This window comes from Dermacentor andersoni, chromosome 9, assembly GCF_023375885.2.
Source record: "Dermacentor andersoni chromosome 9, qqDerAnde1_hic_scaffold, whole genome shotgun sequence".
In the NCBI taxonomy this organism is placed as follows: domain Eukaryota; kingdom Metazoa; phylum Arthropoda; class Arachnida; order Ixodida; family Ixodidae; genus Dermacentor; species Dermacentor andersoni.
The window spans coordinates 44,576,801-44,591,540 of NC_092822.1; the positions used below are offsets into that span (position 1 = coordinate 44,576,801).

The window sequence follows — 14,740 nt, forward strand, 5'->3', positions numbered from 1 at the left end:
GGCTTCCATGGTATCTTCGAGGAAGCTCGCCACGCCAGCCTAACTTCACGAACAGCCTGTTCTTACCCTATCGCAGTGGCATACTTATCTCACGTACTGTTGCCACTGAACAGTCCGGTCAACTCTACAAGTACGTAATCACAAGCGCGCTAGCTTTGTGGTGACTATACAGAACGCGTACTTGCGTCGTAGGCAAACCTTTCATTACTCTTACTCACGTTTCTTCCTTTAGTCCCTACAGGACACGTAACCTAAACAAGAACTTCATTTGCGTAACTTACGCACTCCGCAGAACCCTTTAAAAAAATGCGTCTCCTAATAACTCGTTCCGCGCACGGTTATTAGAGAAGTCAGAATACGGCTACCCTCATTACACACGAGCAACCCAGTCAAAAATCAGCTTCCTTCCGTCCGCACAGGACACGCGCTAATGGAACTAAGAGCTCTTCTCAGTGCAAATTACGCACTTACTGAAAACCTACGCGCTTAACCTTAGAAAATTAAAAAAGAAAACACTTATAAAAAAAAAGGTTAACTAAGACACACACGCGTTACCATAGGCCTCTCACCGATAACATTGGCATTCAGGTTACTCACACACACACAAAAAGAAAGCCTATCTGCTCATTAATGAACAATTCGCGAGACCTAATTTTTACATAAAACACCTCTATCAAACATCGGAGATTCTCAAACGAAAACATAAAGAAAGCTCGCACCTTACTTATTCAAAGCAATTTTTAGTCTCAAATCGCGAAAATTATCCAATGCTCAAAAATAAAACAAAACAGCACTTCTTACTTCTACGGAAGCTCTCTTGGCCTCCCGTTCCAAGCGATTACGACTGACTCATACTTTTGAGCCGTACTCGAGTTGGTCGCGGTTCAAAAGCTACTCTGACTACCCCGGAACAACAAAAGGGCCGACACACTAGCAGCTCCTTCAACACGTTACAGTTTCTGGCTTAATTTACGTCCTGGCGCCACGCTTTCATCACTAACTCGACTGACCGCGTCGCGACTCCCTACCACCTCTGTTAGGATCGGCCTGCAGCTATTTCAGCCCGCTGCAGGTGCGTCGATCAATCCGGGGTGGTGGCTCCCTTCAGAGAACCAGCGAGGACAGCGCTGACCAACCGTGAACTCCCTTTGGAGAACTGCGGACTACGTCCGCTCTGGAATTTAGAGGCGCCGGCTGGGGTCGGGCGTGACCACATGACTACGGGGAAGCCAGACAATGGATACCACGACGACTGCGCTGCAAAGGTCGTCAGCCCTCGGAGAGAGCACTGGAACGTGTGCGACATGTGTGTGTGTAAAACCCCTACCCCCTTCTCTCAAAGGCGACCACGAGGACTTTCTACGATGACGTCGAACGATGACGTCGAACGGAGTGCTTATAAGCAGCGACTGTCGGCTGCTAGGCTGTGCTCGTTGTCGTGCTCGAAATGTACTCGTGAGCTGTGTGCTCGTTTGCTGTAGCTTCGTCTTGCGGGATCCATTTGGGAGTCACGCTAGACTGTCGATGTATGTCTTGTTTAAACTGTAATACACGTAAATAAATCATGCTCGCCCAAGTCCCGACGAAGAATCAAGGTCCTCCCTGCAACGACTGCCAAATCTAATAACTCGTCTCGTCTTTCCACCTGGCGCTCCTTCGCCCTACATGCTGCACTCCGAAAAGAACGACGAGGAACTTAACTGACCCGTGCCCTTTGTCCGTGCAGAACATGCTTCTCGGTCTCCTTTTAACCTGTGGCTCGAACGTGTTTGATGCGCCAACGTCGTTAACCACGACCGCACCTTTCTTCTCCTCCGCCTTGGGTTTTCGCGCCTCTCGCCCTTTTTGGCTGCGCTACGGCTTCCCGATTTTTCCCGCGCTTCTTTCTGCGGCGCTTTCTCTTTGAACTCGCTTTCACGTCGACTTCTGGCGCCTTGTGCTGGCCGGTACACACCTCGTCGGCCCGAATCGGTCTCTTACCCGGACAGTCCGAATGATCCTTAACGAAGTCATCCCTCTCTTGGCTACCTAGACTGGCGGAGAGTTGCACCGATCCCTGAACAATGCAGTTGTTTTCTCTTGAGCTACGCAGCTCGCAATCCTGAGAGTCGCCCTCAACTGCATCGTCCAGCTGCCACTGCACTTCGGCATGCAGATCTGACTCGACATGGGTGCTCGCGTCTATCGGTTCAGCAGTGCTCTCTACTTCGTTAGCGACCTCGTTAACATTACCTGCGACGCACACGCGTGGTGAGTGTGCCAATTCATTAACAGCTGGCCTAGCTGTCTCTACAGTGCTCTGTTGGCACAGCGCCTCGTCGCTCTCACTACGGCCTTTAACGGCATCTGCTGCCACTAAGGCATCATTAGCTTCTCGCTTTTTCCGTTCACCTACGAATGTGCCGCTACTCTCGCAGGTACTTCTCTCGGCTTTCGAGCAAAATCTGCTATCTACTTCTTCCCACTTTCGCTGCGTCCAGCCTACAGATTTCTCAAGCCTTCTGTTCTCTTCGTGCGTTTAACTGCTGCAAATACCCCTTCTGTTTCTTCACTGCTGCAATTTCCTTTTCAAGCTTTTTCCGTTTTTGCTCATGCTCTTGGCGTTCTTGCCTGATTGATTCCCGTTCCTTTCTTTTGCTTAGAATTCGTTTCCCCATTTGTTCTATGAATTTCACATGATTGCCACTTTGCAAAATGGTCTTACGAATCTCTGCTTCCGTCAAGTCCTGATCTACGTCTACCTCGATCTCTTCACACAACCACAACAGGTCAGCTCTCGTCAAACACATTAGGACCGTGGTCGCTACTTTAAGCTTTGGCTCTGCTGTCACACAATACTTGCTGCGATACCCACGCAAATCAGAATGCAAGTAAAGCTTGTGGCGACAGGACTAGGCGAACAGGGTTTATTTACAGTATTTACATTTTATTCAAGTGATACATTTACATAGTCTAGCGTGACTCCCAAATGCAGCCCGCAAAACGAAGCATACAGCAAACGAGCACACAGCTCACGCGTACATTGACGAGCGCAGAGCACGACGACGAGCCCACTCTAGCAGCCGACAACGGCCGCCTATAAGGACTTCGTGTTCCCTAGATCCCTAGGTGAGGCAAAACGTTCAAACGTTCGACGCCATCGTAAACAAGCCGCCTCTCCGCGGGACGGTTTACACATACACGTACGCACATTCACTGCCCCCCCCCCCCCTCCGAGGGCAGACGACCTTCGCAGCACTCGCAGCTGACCTTCGCAACGCGGCCATCGTGGTGTACATTGTCTTGCGTCCCCGTAGCCAGTTGGTCACGCTTGACCCCAGCCGGCGCCTCTAAATTCCGGAGCGGACCTCGCACAGTGGCCTCCGCCGCTGCCCATAGTATGGCGTCTTCAAAGGCCCGTGAAGAGGCACCGCAAGGCATCTCCGAACGAGGCGCCCGGTGGATTGACACCGCCGTAGTCCGCACTTCTCTGAAGTAACTGCATGGTTGGTTAGCGCTGTCCTCTCTGGTTCCTACGAAACGAGTCACCGCGGCGGGTGTTGAAGGCTTGCATGGTATCTTCGGGGAAGCTCGCCACGCTCGCAGCTGCAGCTGGCTGTGAAAACTTGCATGTTGCCACCTCGGCAGGCCATTCCTACCAATATTCACTAAAGTGCTTTTTGTACACTGGCAAATATCATAAAACTCAAGATGCACCTTCTTTTTAAGTCAATATACTTGATACTCGCTGTGGTGACATAGTCGCTATGGTGTGGCGCTGCTAAGCCTGAGGGCGCGGGATCCAATCCTGGCTATGGCGGCTGCTTTTCGCCTATGCGCCACGCAGTGGGTGCATGTTAAAAACCTCAGGTGGTTAGACACAATCCGGAGCCCCCCCCCCCCCCCCCCCCCCCCATTATGCCTTGCTTCATGATCAGATTGTGGTTTTGACACATAAAACCTCAGAATTTGAAGTTTAACATACTTGTGGCAGCCACGTCCAGGTATTCTTGCATTGTGCAACTGAAAAAAATTGTCTCCAAGTCCTGGTGAATGCAGCAGTGAGTTGCTAAGCAGGCTTTAACAAGACTCCTTTTCTTACACTTGATGCAGTCTTTAACACCTCTTAATTAAAAAGTAAGCTATTTTTAAGAAAAAAAAAAATGCCTACCTTTCAAAAATAGGCATGTGCTGGCATCATTCTGACTAGCATTCAGCACAACTGGCAGAGCTTTCGTGCAGCATCGCTGCCATATGGCAGACACAAGGGGCGGGCATACCCCCCCGCCGAAACTAAGCGGTATATACCCCCCCCTCCCTACCTGCGCCACCACCAAGTGACAAGACTAATAGCTAGTAGTGGTTTTACTGTGTGTGTGTGTTGGTAGGAAAGTGAGAGCGTGGCCGCCTGGTTGAACACGTGCGAAAACGTGTCATACCTTAAGTCTCTGCGGCATTGATTGCTTTTAAAACATTGGTGAGAATTATTTTGCGACATTTTAAGGATTTAGATCCTGTGCTGAACGGTTTTTTCCAGAAGGCACGTGCTCTGCATTATTTTAGCATTATAGTATTTGCATTAGAAAAAGCCGTGTAATACATGGCAAGAAAGCCGGGAAAGCAGGCAGTGCGCGGGGGTCTCTCAAGGCAGATGAGGGGACGGATGAAAATGGAGAGGGAACCGAGTCAATCGGCACACACTGTGATGTCGATGCTAAGCTCGAGAAAATTGAGGCTTTCCAGGAGGAACTTGTCAAACAGGTTCTTGTCAAACAGGTTCTTGTCAAACAGGTTCTTGTCAAACAGGAACTTGTCAAACAGAATTCAAAAATGAGCTAAATAGGGAGCATGATGCACGGAAGGTAGTGGAAAAAAAGACTTGAAGCAGCCGAGGAAAAGCTGAACAAGGCCGCCATTGTAGAGGGCCGCCATCCTGGTCGTGACAATGGAACGCAGTGCCCCGACGTGACGGGAGAGCGCAGGGCTGCTTCTCTCCGAGTACGCCGCTCCAGTCGAGCGCCCCAGCATCCACCGCAACACTTTCAACTTGTGTCGCATCACGTGGCTTTGCATGATGCGGGAGAGCCAACAGAAAAATATTGCGGCAGAACTCATCTCACGACGACTATCGAATGTAATTCGTTAGCTTTGAGCCCAATATAGTCTCGCAATGCATTTTCACCCTGGAAACTAGTTATGTATGAGGCGTGTGGCTGCAACGTGACTCCTCTCTAGCACTTTCCTGAGGAAACTCTGCCCCATACGGCGCCGACACCGACAAGCCTCCACATGAGCTCCGTATGCATGGCGCACCGTTGCGTGCGAACGCTGAGAAACACGTCATGCGGCAACCGGACTCCTCTCTCGCCCTTCTTATTTAAGCCCCTTAAACTTCGTAAAGTAGTGCCACGCTTTGAAGAATGCCGCCTCCCCCTCGCGCGCTGTGGCCGAGACCGCCGCCGCGTCGCTATTGGCCTAATAGCATTACGTGGGCCCTCGCGCGTTGCTTCAGCGCCATCTTTGCTCGAGGAGCGTCCACGGAGTGGCGAGGAGCGCATGTTGGCGCCGTTGCTACGCCCGAGCAGTGTAGGTGGCGCCATGGTCGAGGAGGGAGCGTGAAAGAGAGGAGAAACGAGGAGTGAAGGCGGAGGAGCAGAGTGTCGTGTTTTTTTATGATGATGATGATGATGTTGTTGTGGTCAACCCGTTGTATCGGGTGGACGTGGCAACCCAAGCCATAATGACGCTCTTCTGCCTACATATCGAGCAAAGCAGGCAGAACTTTAACATCGTACTGGACACGCTGCGCCATCTGGTGGCACTGCCGAGAAGCGCGCGCGTCCTCCGTGATCAGAAGTGTGGTTCACAGGCGCCTGCGAACGCTGAGAGTGGTTCCATCGCTCGCTCGCCACGCATGAGTGGCATATACCTCAGTGACCCAGCTTGGCAAGAGATTCGCTGAAGAGCGGTACATTCCCAGTACACTCGTGGCGCAGATCTCTAAAGCGTTAGTGTGAAAATCGTTCGTCGAAAAGCGGCACACAGCCAGCGTATTTGTGGCGCAGCCTCCACATGCGTCGCGCTGTCCTTGAGTATTCTTTGTGACGTGGGCTCGATTTCTCCCAGGATCGGATAAGTTTACGAAAACTTTTTCGTCATTGTAGGGCGGCATATTGTCAGTGGCGCATGCAAAGTTACCCAAGTTGGCGCAGAGAGCGTTCATTGAAAGGCGGCGTGCACCTGCTGGCACATACCGAGCCACCCAAGTTGGCGCCAAAGGGGTTCTTTGGACACCAGCACAGAGTGGCGCATGTCCAGTGCTACAAATCAGCGTCGAAGAGTTTCTGCGAACAGAAGTGCCTACTCAGTCCCGCGTAGACGCATGTCGGCGTGCATGAGGTTCGCTGAAGTGCGTCACGTCTGTACACCTTACCACATACTCAGTGACCCAAGCTAGTCCGACGGTTGGTTTCGAACCATCTTACCTCTGCACAGAAGCCAGATGCGCAACTTGTTTGACTACAATATACCTAGTGATCCATGTAGGCAGGGAAACGTTAGGTAGGTAGGTAGATAGATAGATAGATAGATAGATAGATAGATAGATAGATAGATAGATAGATAGATAGATAGATAGATAGATAGATAGATAGATAGATAGATAGATAGATAGATAGATAGATGGATAGATAGATAGATTATTAACTATGAACCGCTCCGAAGCCATACGAACCGCTTCAAACAGGTTGAAACTGATATTCTTGCTCCACACGTGAGCTTCAACCGAACTGGAAAACATGCAGAAACCTCACGACGACGTGAACTAGAAAGGTTTTCTTTACGACACCTTGTAATCGTACTGACATCGGCGTTCATCGTGAGATGGGTTCTGCCGCAATTTTCTCGGTGGTTCTGGACATATTTGCATAATAAAACATTTATTTGGTGATACAACCTTCCCTTTCACCAGCGCTGTTATCGAGGCACTATCATGCCTATCATGCTTGAAGCAGGCTGGGAAGGTGGCGGGTCTTGCATGCGAGCAGAATCGGTCATCTCGCGCATCGTGGTCATGACCCAGGTTAGCTGCTCCTTCACGGAAGAAGGTTATAAGCTAGGGGATGTTCCCTTCCCGAGGACGGCAGGGTAGGTGATGGGTGCCGTTCCCTGATACGCATCTGCTGGTATCGATCGGGTCGTAGACTGGTTTGAACGAGGGGGTTTTATTGCGATCATATTGTCGTAATGTTCACCTAGCGCTAAAACTGCACATGCAAACGGCTGGAGTACTAAAAAAAAAAAAATAACTTCGTGCAGCTGCAGATAGGTAGTGAGGATGGGTAGGGATGGGCAGGTAGGATATAAGTATATCGGGAATGAGAGAGGAGGGAGAAAGAGAGGATTTCCTTGTGTCAAGAAAATGCACTAACAAGGAACGGTGGACATCACGCCGTTTGTTGCAGGCGTGGGAGAGGTCGTATTGAACTAGTGGAAAGCCCGATTCGTGTCACTTTGTAGTAGTCTGTGTCCTGTGAATGGGGGCACGTTAAGAATTCCGGTGGTAAAAATTAATCCGGAGTGCCCCCACTACGGCGTGCCTCATAATCAAATCGTGATTTGGCACGTAAAACCCCGTAATCTAACTTTTTTAACACCACTATACACAAACACACGTCAGGAGAAATCAGAGGGCACCTGAGCACATTAGGGGAATATTCGTAAAGAAGAAGAACAACGCATGCGCCAGGAGCTTTAAGACCTATTTTTTGTCTTTTATATGAATCTCCAACACACGGTGTCACGCACGCACAGGTAAACGTGAACACATCTCGCTCAATGAGCGCGCAAACTCGCTGTCAATTAAGATGTTGGAGTGAGGAAACGCGGCAGTAGCAGCGATCGAGCGAAAAACGACCGAAACGTCGAAAGCACCGTGCACACGAAGCTACCGGCACTGCGCGCACTCTGCAATGATCGCGGATCACTCTGAAGATGAGGCCCGCGCGGGCGCGCACTTTGTCCGCGCCGTAGATCGCTTTCAAGATATGGTGCCGCGTCGTAAGCAGCAGCCGCCAGAGAAGAATGCCCCCCTCGCCTCAAGGCCGTGGCTGGAGCGCGACAGGAGAGGGCGCGCTCAAGGAAACTATTTGTGTATGGTATACGATACCTATACCTCTCATAAGTGTCGTTATTTTTTTTTGGAGGATGTCCCTGAAGAACACGGCATCCCTACAACCTACAAAATAGCCATCAGTCATTTCAGAATGTGAACGCAAACGGCAGTTTGTCGTGTTGCGTGTGCCGAGGTATGCGTGGCCGGCAGAAGGTCTTGACCCCACTTCACGCAGAGTCAGAGAGGAGGAGAGCTTTCTCGGCGAAGAATTCTTTATACAATGTGTACAAGTCGGGGTGCTTATCAGGAGAGAGCAACAGAGCAGCTGTAAGCTGCTTAAATAACACCTCCCCGTCCCCGGATTCCCCAGACGGTCCGTAAGGACGAACAAGGTTGAGAGAGAGAGAGGGTCCGGGCATAAAGCCCCTTAAACTTCGTAAAGTAGTGCCACGCTTTGAAGAATGCCGCCACCTCCTCGCGCGCTCTGGCCGAAGCCGACGCCGCGTCGCCATTGGCCTAATAGCATCACGTGGGCCCTCGCGTCGTGCATCAGCGCCATTTTTGCTCGAGAAGCGTCTACGGAGTGGCGAGGAGCACATGTTGGTGCCGCTGCTACGCTCGAGCAGTGTAGGCGGCGCCGCGGTCGAGGAGGGAGCATGAAAGAGAGAAACGAGGAGGAGTGACGGCGGAGGAGAAGAGTGTCGCTATTTTACGAAATTTAAGGGATTTTATCCGGGCAGCCTCCGTGGTCCCAACGCCGCTTTCACTGGCCGGCGCCTCCGGGCACCGCGCTGCGTCGTCAGGCCAATCTGGTGGTCGGTCGGAATGGTGCGCCGGGCAAGTTCAATGGCCCGGCGTAGGACAAAGGGAACAATCTGCCAGGCACGGTGTCGAAACATAGTCCTTGGGTGGTCGGTAAAAGGGTTGCCCCTGGGCGCTGCCGCGCAAAGGAGGGGGGGGGGGGGGGGGGTCTGCATTGCTGTTGGCACGAGGAGGGGTCGAATAGCAGTCCGTGAGCAGGCGGCCGCTTCCGTCGTTGACGCCGTGCAGCCACGAGGACACCCAAGCCGTGCAAGCAGTCATGTGCCCGAAGCGGGCACCATGTGGGGATGAATACTGCCTCCACGGTCGACACACCACAGCACTGGCCTCCCGCCAGGCAAATCCCAAGGCACCAACATAACAGTCGACAACGGCGTGAAACAGCCCCCTTTTTTTCCAACCAGGTTTTGACGGGAATTAAGTGTTGCCGGATGTAACTTAAAGAAAAATGTTTTGATTTCTGGAGGAATGATCATCCAACGGGCGCGCTTAAGTACCATCTAGGTAATAACATTCTAAATAGGGCGCACGATAATGGGGAACAGGAAGCGCTAACACCTGCTAACTCTAGCGGAAAATATGCCCTATAAACGCGCCCTATAGCACGCGTCGAGACACCCGATGTGACATGCGCGCCGCGTAACGTCGATACGTGCCCGCTTTTTAATGCGTATTATTGCACCAGGTGGCACGCCATCTAGCAAACGCACAGGTAGCTGTATAAGGTGTATAAGAGAGCAGGTGTAAGTATGAAATGGCTACCGGTTAAGCAGATTGGTTGGAAGCGATACTAGCCACAATCTTAAAATTGACGTAGTGCAGTCCAGCAGTCTTCTCTGACGCATAACTGGCTAAGCGATCAGTTCGCCGAAACAACCGACCGCGGCGCTCCGGGCGCTGCCTGTTTGCTCACGCAGCGTGGCGCCATCTCTCGAGACAGCGCAAAACCCGAGCCGCGGAACTCACGGACCGTTGGCGTTGAATGGTACCCTGTGTCTGCTTTTTAATGTCGCTATTTGAAAATCGTTGAAGCTGAAAAGATAAACAGAGCAGGGCGCACATGTGTAAGCACACCTTCTATTTTCCTCTGCGATAAAGAGCAAGCGTTTCTGTGACGCTGATACCGGTTGTATAAGCGATAGCCTCTACTTCGGGCGTATAAAAGTGATGTATGTGAAAAATAAAATTTGTTGGAAGTTAGCGCTCGCACTGTTCGTGTGTGTGTCTGAATTTTACTGACTCGTCCTCTGCGCGCTATTCATTGCTATACAAATCATGCACCAACAAGCCCAAAAAGCTACGCTGCTGAACTTTTCATATAATTATATTATTTGAGGAGTTGATTCATTAAGACCAATTATGTAATAAGGCGGAATGCAAAAAGAATTATGCTGAGCATCTCCAAGCGACGGCAAACTACCTTATTGGTTCTGTCCAGCTACATGGCATTTGCATATTTTTATATCTATAGTTGGGACACCCTGTATATTTATGACCTCTGCATGCAAGTGGCGAGGTTTCCATTCCTATAATAAATGTTATAAATTATTTGACGAGCTTCTCTCTCTCTTTTTTTAAGGAATTGTTAGCATTGTCTTCTGGAAAGAGGAGCAATAGTGAGACACATCATTCACGTGCATTTCACACGCCGTTGATAAAGAACTCTGACGAAGGGGTCACTGAAGTCTACAAGGTTTTTTTTTTTTTGAGGGTTATGTTGGCTTCGGCATCGCCTGGGGGAAGGGAACTCCCTCCCCCCCCGGAAATCTTCGGAGTGGGCTCGGCACCTATGGGGCGTTTACATAAAAATCTAACCTCACGTAACCAACACAGGCGTCTGTGTGTCTCCTATTCTAACCTGTGAAGACAAATTTACTGGCCCCGAGATGAGTCCGCCGCCACGTGCTCTAAATGTGTGGTTACTTCATCGATACGTATCGGAAGGAGCAGCTTAACGCAACGCACGTTTATTTTTATCTTGTCACAATTAAAGAATACTTCCTTACGAGCCTCTGTGTAGAGTTGCCTGTGAGGAAAACACGCATACTGAATCCCCCGTGCTGTTTTACGTGCAACGTGTCGCATGACGTCGACACAAGGCACAGAAGGAACAGACGACGCGTGCGAGGCAAAAAATAAAAGTAACGACGGTTTTCCTCTCAAAGCCGGCGTTCTCTACATTTCCGCGCTACTTTCCAACCGAGCCTTCGTCGAGAGCGCCAACCCGTGGCCTCCGAGCATTGGGCCGTGTGCACGCGCAAGCCTCCAGATCTCGGAGGCCTGCACAGCCGACCGCATGCTGGTCTCTCGCTGGGCTACCAGACGTCGCACCGGTCCCGCGTCCGGTTTCGCCAGTTCGAGCATCTGAAGGTCTCCGCAAACTCCGACGAACGGCGGGCCATGACGTTGCAGCGATGGTGCGTCGCCGGTTTCGTAGCCCCGCTACGGTCGTCGGCGCAGAAGAGCAGGCAGCGGCTCATGAAGAACAGACGGCCACGGCTGCTGCGCTCCGTCGGCGACATTGTGCGACGGCGGCCATCTTGAGCGGCCGCTTTTCGGAATGCCCGAAGCAGGGCGCTAACCCCGACGGACGCGCTCGGCGCGCCGACCGTGACGCCTGCCGACGTCCCTTTGCACGACAACCTGCAACGCAGTGGCGGCGGATACGCCATATTGTAGCGATAATATGGACACTATACTACAGCCGTATTTTAGAGCGCAGTTAGGCGCTCGTTCCTGCGCCGAGCGTCGGCGTCGTCCCTCGGCGTCCCCGTAACCGAGCGAACGAGGGGAGCGAAGTATGAAAGAGCGAAGGCGGAGCGTAAGGCGGCGATATCGGAGAGAGCGCGAAGAGGAAAGCGGAGGAGGAGGGTGCAGCGGAACCATGAGGCGGAAAGAGGACGAGTATATGACGAAAGAGTGGAGCTGCGCAAGACGCAATGTATGCTTCGCCTTTCAGGCGATACTGCGACTTTTTTTTTTTTTTTAAGCAGTAGATTGGACACTTATGTCAGACACGTCGGAATTGAACGATAAAATTTGTCAAGGCGCTCTCGGATAGGCGTGCTCAATAGGGATTAAAATGAACATGCCTGATCCTTAAAACGATATCGGTGATTAATTTCGGTGTGAACGGGAAACTAGATTTTGCAGCATAACTAAAATTCACCCTGTTCTTTTCACGATTGCGTTATTTTAAAGAGAATGAATGATAAACGGTGAAATTTAGGCAAACTTTGATTCCAGGTGGTACGTTCCGTTAGTTCGGAAGCCAGCGTCATCAAACAAGCGGAGGTTAAAAATTGGCGGGTGGAGGAGGGGGGAATTGCGTATAGAATTGTCGAACGTTGAAACTGGAGAAACGTCTGAACCGAGGCCGAATTCACGAAGCTTTTTGCTCGTATGTGTTGTTTGTCATTGCCCAACTGCTCGCTAACACACATATAGGCCTAACATCTCATTCGTCTGAAACGTGCTCTTACCATCCTTTTGTAGCGCAAGTATGCTTTTGCGAACACGGGTCCAAGCTCGCGGGCGCTCGTTCGGGATGTAACATCAGCATCACTTGAAACGCGATAAAGTGGAAAGCGTTCTTAGGTTCCCCTGTTCGCAGTATCTGCAGCAGTATGGCCAGATTCAGGCGAAGAAGCCTACGTTTGCGACCTACGCTGTGTGCTTAGAAACCGCCCACGAATAGATTTTCCCTTCACATTCATGGGCAATTACGCGTAAAGGGCGTTCTGGTTACTTCTGCCTTATATGCGCTTACATTTATGCTGATACCAGCGCAATGCGTCAACAAACGGGTAGTCCGCAGCTCACCCCAGCACTATAGTGTAAAAAAAACTTCATGTAACGAACGCGCATGTACAAAACTATTGGCTCTAACGAGGTGAACATACAATATTTCTCACCGCTATCCCCGTGTAGGAAATATATTCCAACAGCAAATATCGGATTTAACGGAGGCATCTACGTGTGTCCGATGCGACTTTGTTACGTTACGGGGTTCTGCTGTGTAACGTTTACACAGTGTTGAGTATATGTACCTTTCGACGAACTGCTTCGCACTGCGCTGGCTCCAAGCGTCCTGGTTATCGCCGACGTGCCTGGCGTCGATCTCGTCGATGGCGGCGCGGGTCATGACCCTCAGCAGCACGGAACCCAGCAGTCCGTAGTTGACCTCCGGCAGGCTCCGCTCTTCGAACAGGGGCGCGAGCATGGACGCCGCCGGCAGGGCGACCCTGTTCTGCGAGGACACGTACGTGGGCTCGGTCCGGGGCTGCTCGACGAAGGCGAACCGCGTGTCCGCGTCGTCGTCGTGCAGGGACTGCAGGAACCGGCGCATGCGCTCCTGCCTCGAGGCCAAGTAGTCGGCCGCGAAGACTCCCGTTGCGGACGGGTACCCGCGGTAGAACCTGGAGATCGGGACGGAACGCGGTGTCCTCTTAAAAGGGGAACTCACTGAGGAGCGATCGTAAATCCTTTTTCAACTGTAGCAAGTTGTTCTTCCGAAACTTCGCTCCATTAAATGTACAGGCAGAAATGAGTTGCTCGTGCACTGCTGCAGAAAACGAAACTATAACCCCGACCCCATTTTTGTTTTATTAGCACCTAGACTCCTCGCTGGTATGTCACTGGGATGTCGACGACAGCCAGGCCTCAACCGTATGCATTCCGCGGTGCGTATACAGGGATTTCTTGAAGCGCACGCTCCGGTAACAGATGGCGCTCGCGCCCGTGACTTGCGCAATAGACATTAGTAAGAGGCGATTGGAGGATTGGTGGAAGTAGGGAAACGACAAAAGACGGAGACGTACAAAAGCACAGTTCGCAATAGGGGATCAGAAAATTTGGGCGTGGTAGTTCATAGTGTTTTTCATTTCTTTTTTCATTGTTTAACCTAGGTAGGATATTAGGCAGTATAGTAGCAAGAGCTTGGTGGCGCAAACCACCGCCCCGTTCCAAAGGGGACGCTCATAACACCCATCCATCCATCCATCCATCCATCCATCCATCCATGCGGAACAGGCTCCGGTTAGTCAAAAAAATCAACAAGGGCTTTGTTTAGGACAAAACGATTCTTGATATCCCCTCGTCTTTTATTTTTAATACTTGTTAACCCTGTGTATCCATTACTTAACCTTCCCACCGCTCCCTTGTCTGCTTCTTCCGCTTCCCGTGCTCTTTTCTGCTTTCTGCAGCCATCATCATACCATCTTATCTCTACATTATACCTCCTCGTAACCTTCGATGTTAAACATGCGTGACACTGCACGGGCCGCCAAGGGGCACCGCACACGATGGACTAAATCGGAAACCAGACCTGTCCAATCCGCTCCACTGGTCCAGGCGAGGCGCGTATCCCAACATCCAACGCATGCGACGGACCCTGCTCTTCAGGTCCTCCCGGAGCCTGCGGGGCATCCAACGCGAGCCGTCGATGCTCGCGATCAACTCTCGAACGACGCCGCCGATCATGGTTTTGACCTGGACCAGCCTCGCGGTCGTCAGGGCCGCGAAGAGGTACGGCGCTCGCACCACGTGACCGTAATCGGCCGCGGTCAGGGCGATGCACCGCGACGCCTTCCGCGGCACCGGCGTGCTCACGTTCACCAGACGCCGGCACGCCTCCCAGGCGACGTAGAGGGCGCGTCCGGCGTCGCTGACGCCCTCTCGCGACCGCATGTCGTTGAAGGACGCCGCGGCGCCGTCGGAGCCGAGGTCGAGCTCAAAGTCCGCCATGAAGGCCCCCGCGGAGTGCGCCTCCAGCGACGTCTTCCAGCTCTCCTCGACGGAGTCGTCGTAGTCTGGAGCTTCGTCTCC

General features: G+C 51.7%; 1 protein-coding gene across 1 annotated transcript in view; it reads right to left on the reverse strand.

Moving 5' to 3' along the window:
- LOC126527771 (uncharacterized) overlaps positions 1 to 14,740 on the reverse strand; it is a 76,746-nt gene extending 62,006 nt beyond the window's left edge. The window contains exons 1-2 of the mRNA XM_055068926.1: positions 14,241 to 14,740; positions 12,964 to 13,332 (exon numbers count right to left, since the gene is read on the reverse strand). Coding sequence (XP_054924901.1) covers positions 12,964 to 13,332; positions 14,241 to 14,659 — 788 coding nt within the window. The 5' untranslated portion in view covers positions 14,660 to 14,740. The remainder of the gene's footprint in view (positions 1 to 12,963; positions 13,333 to 14,240) is intronic.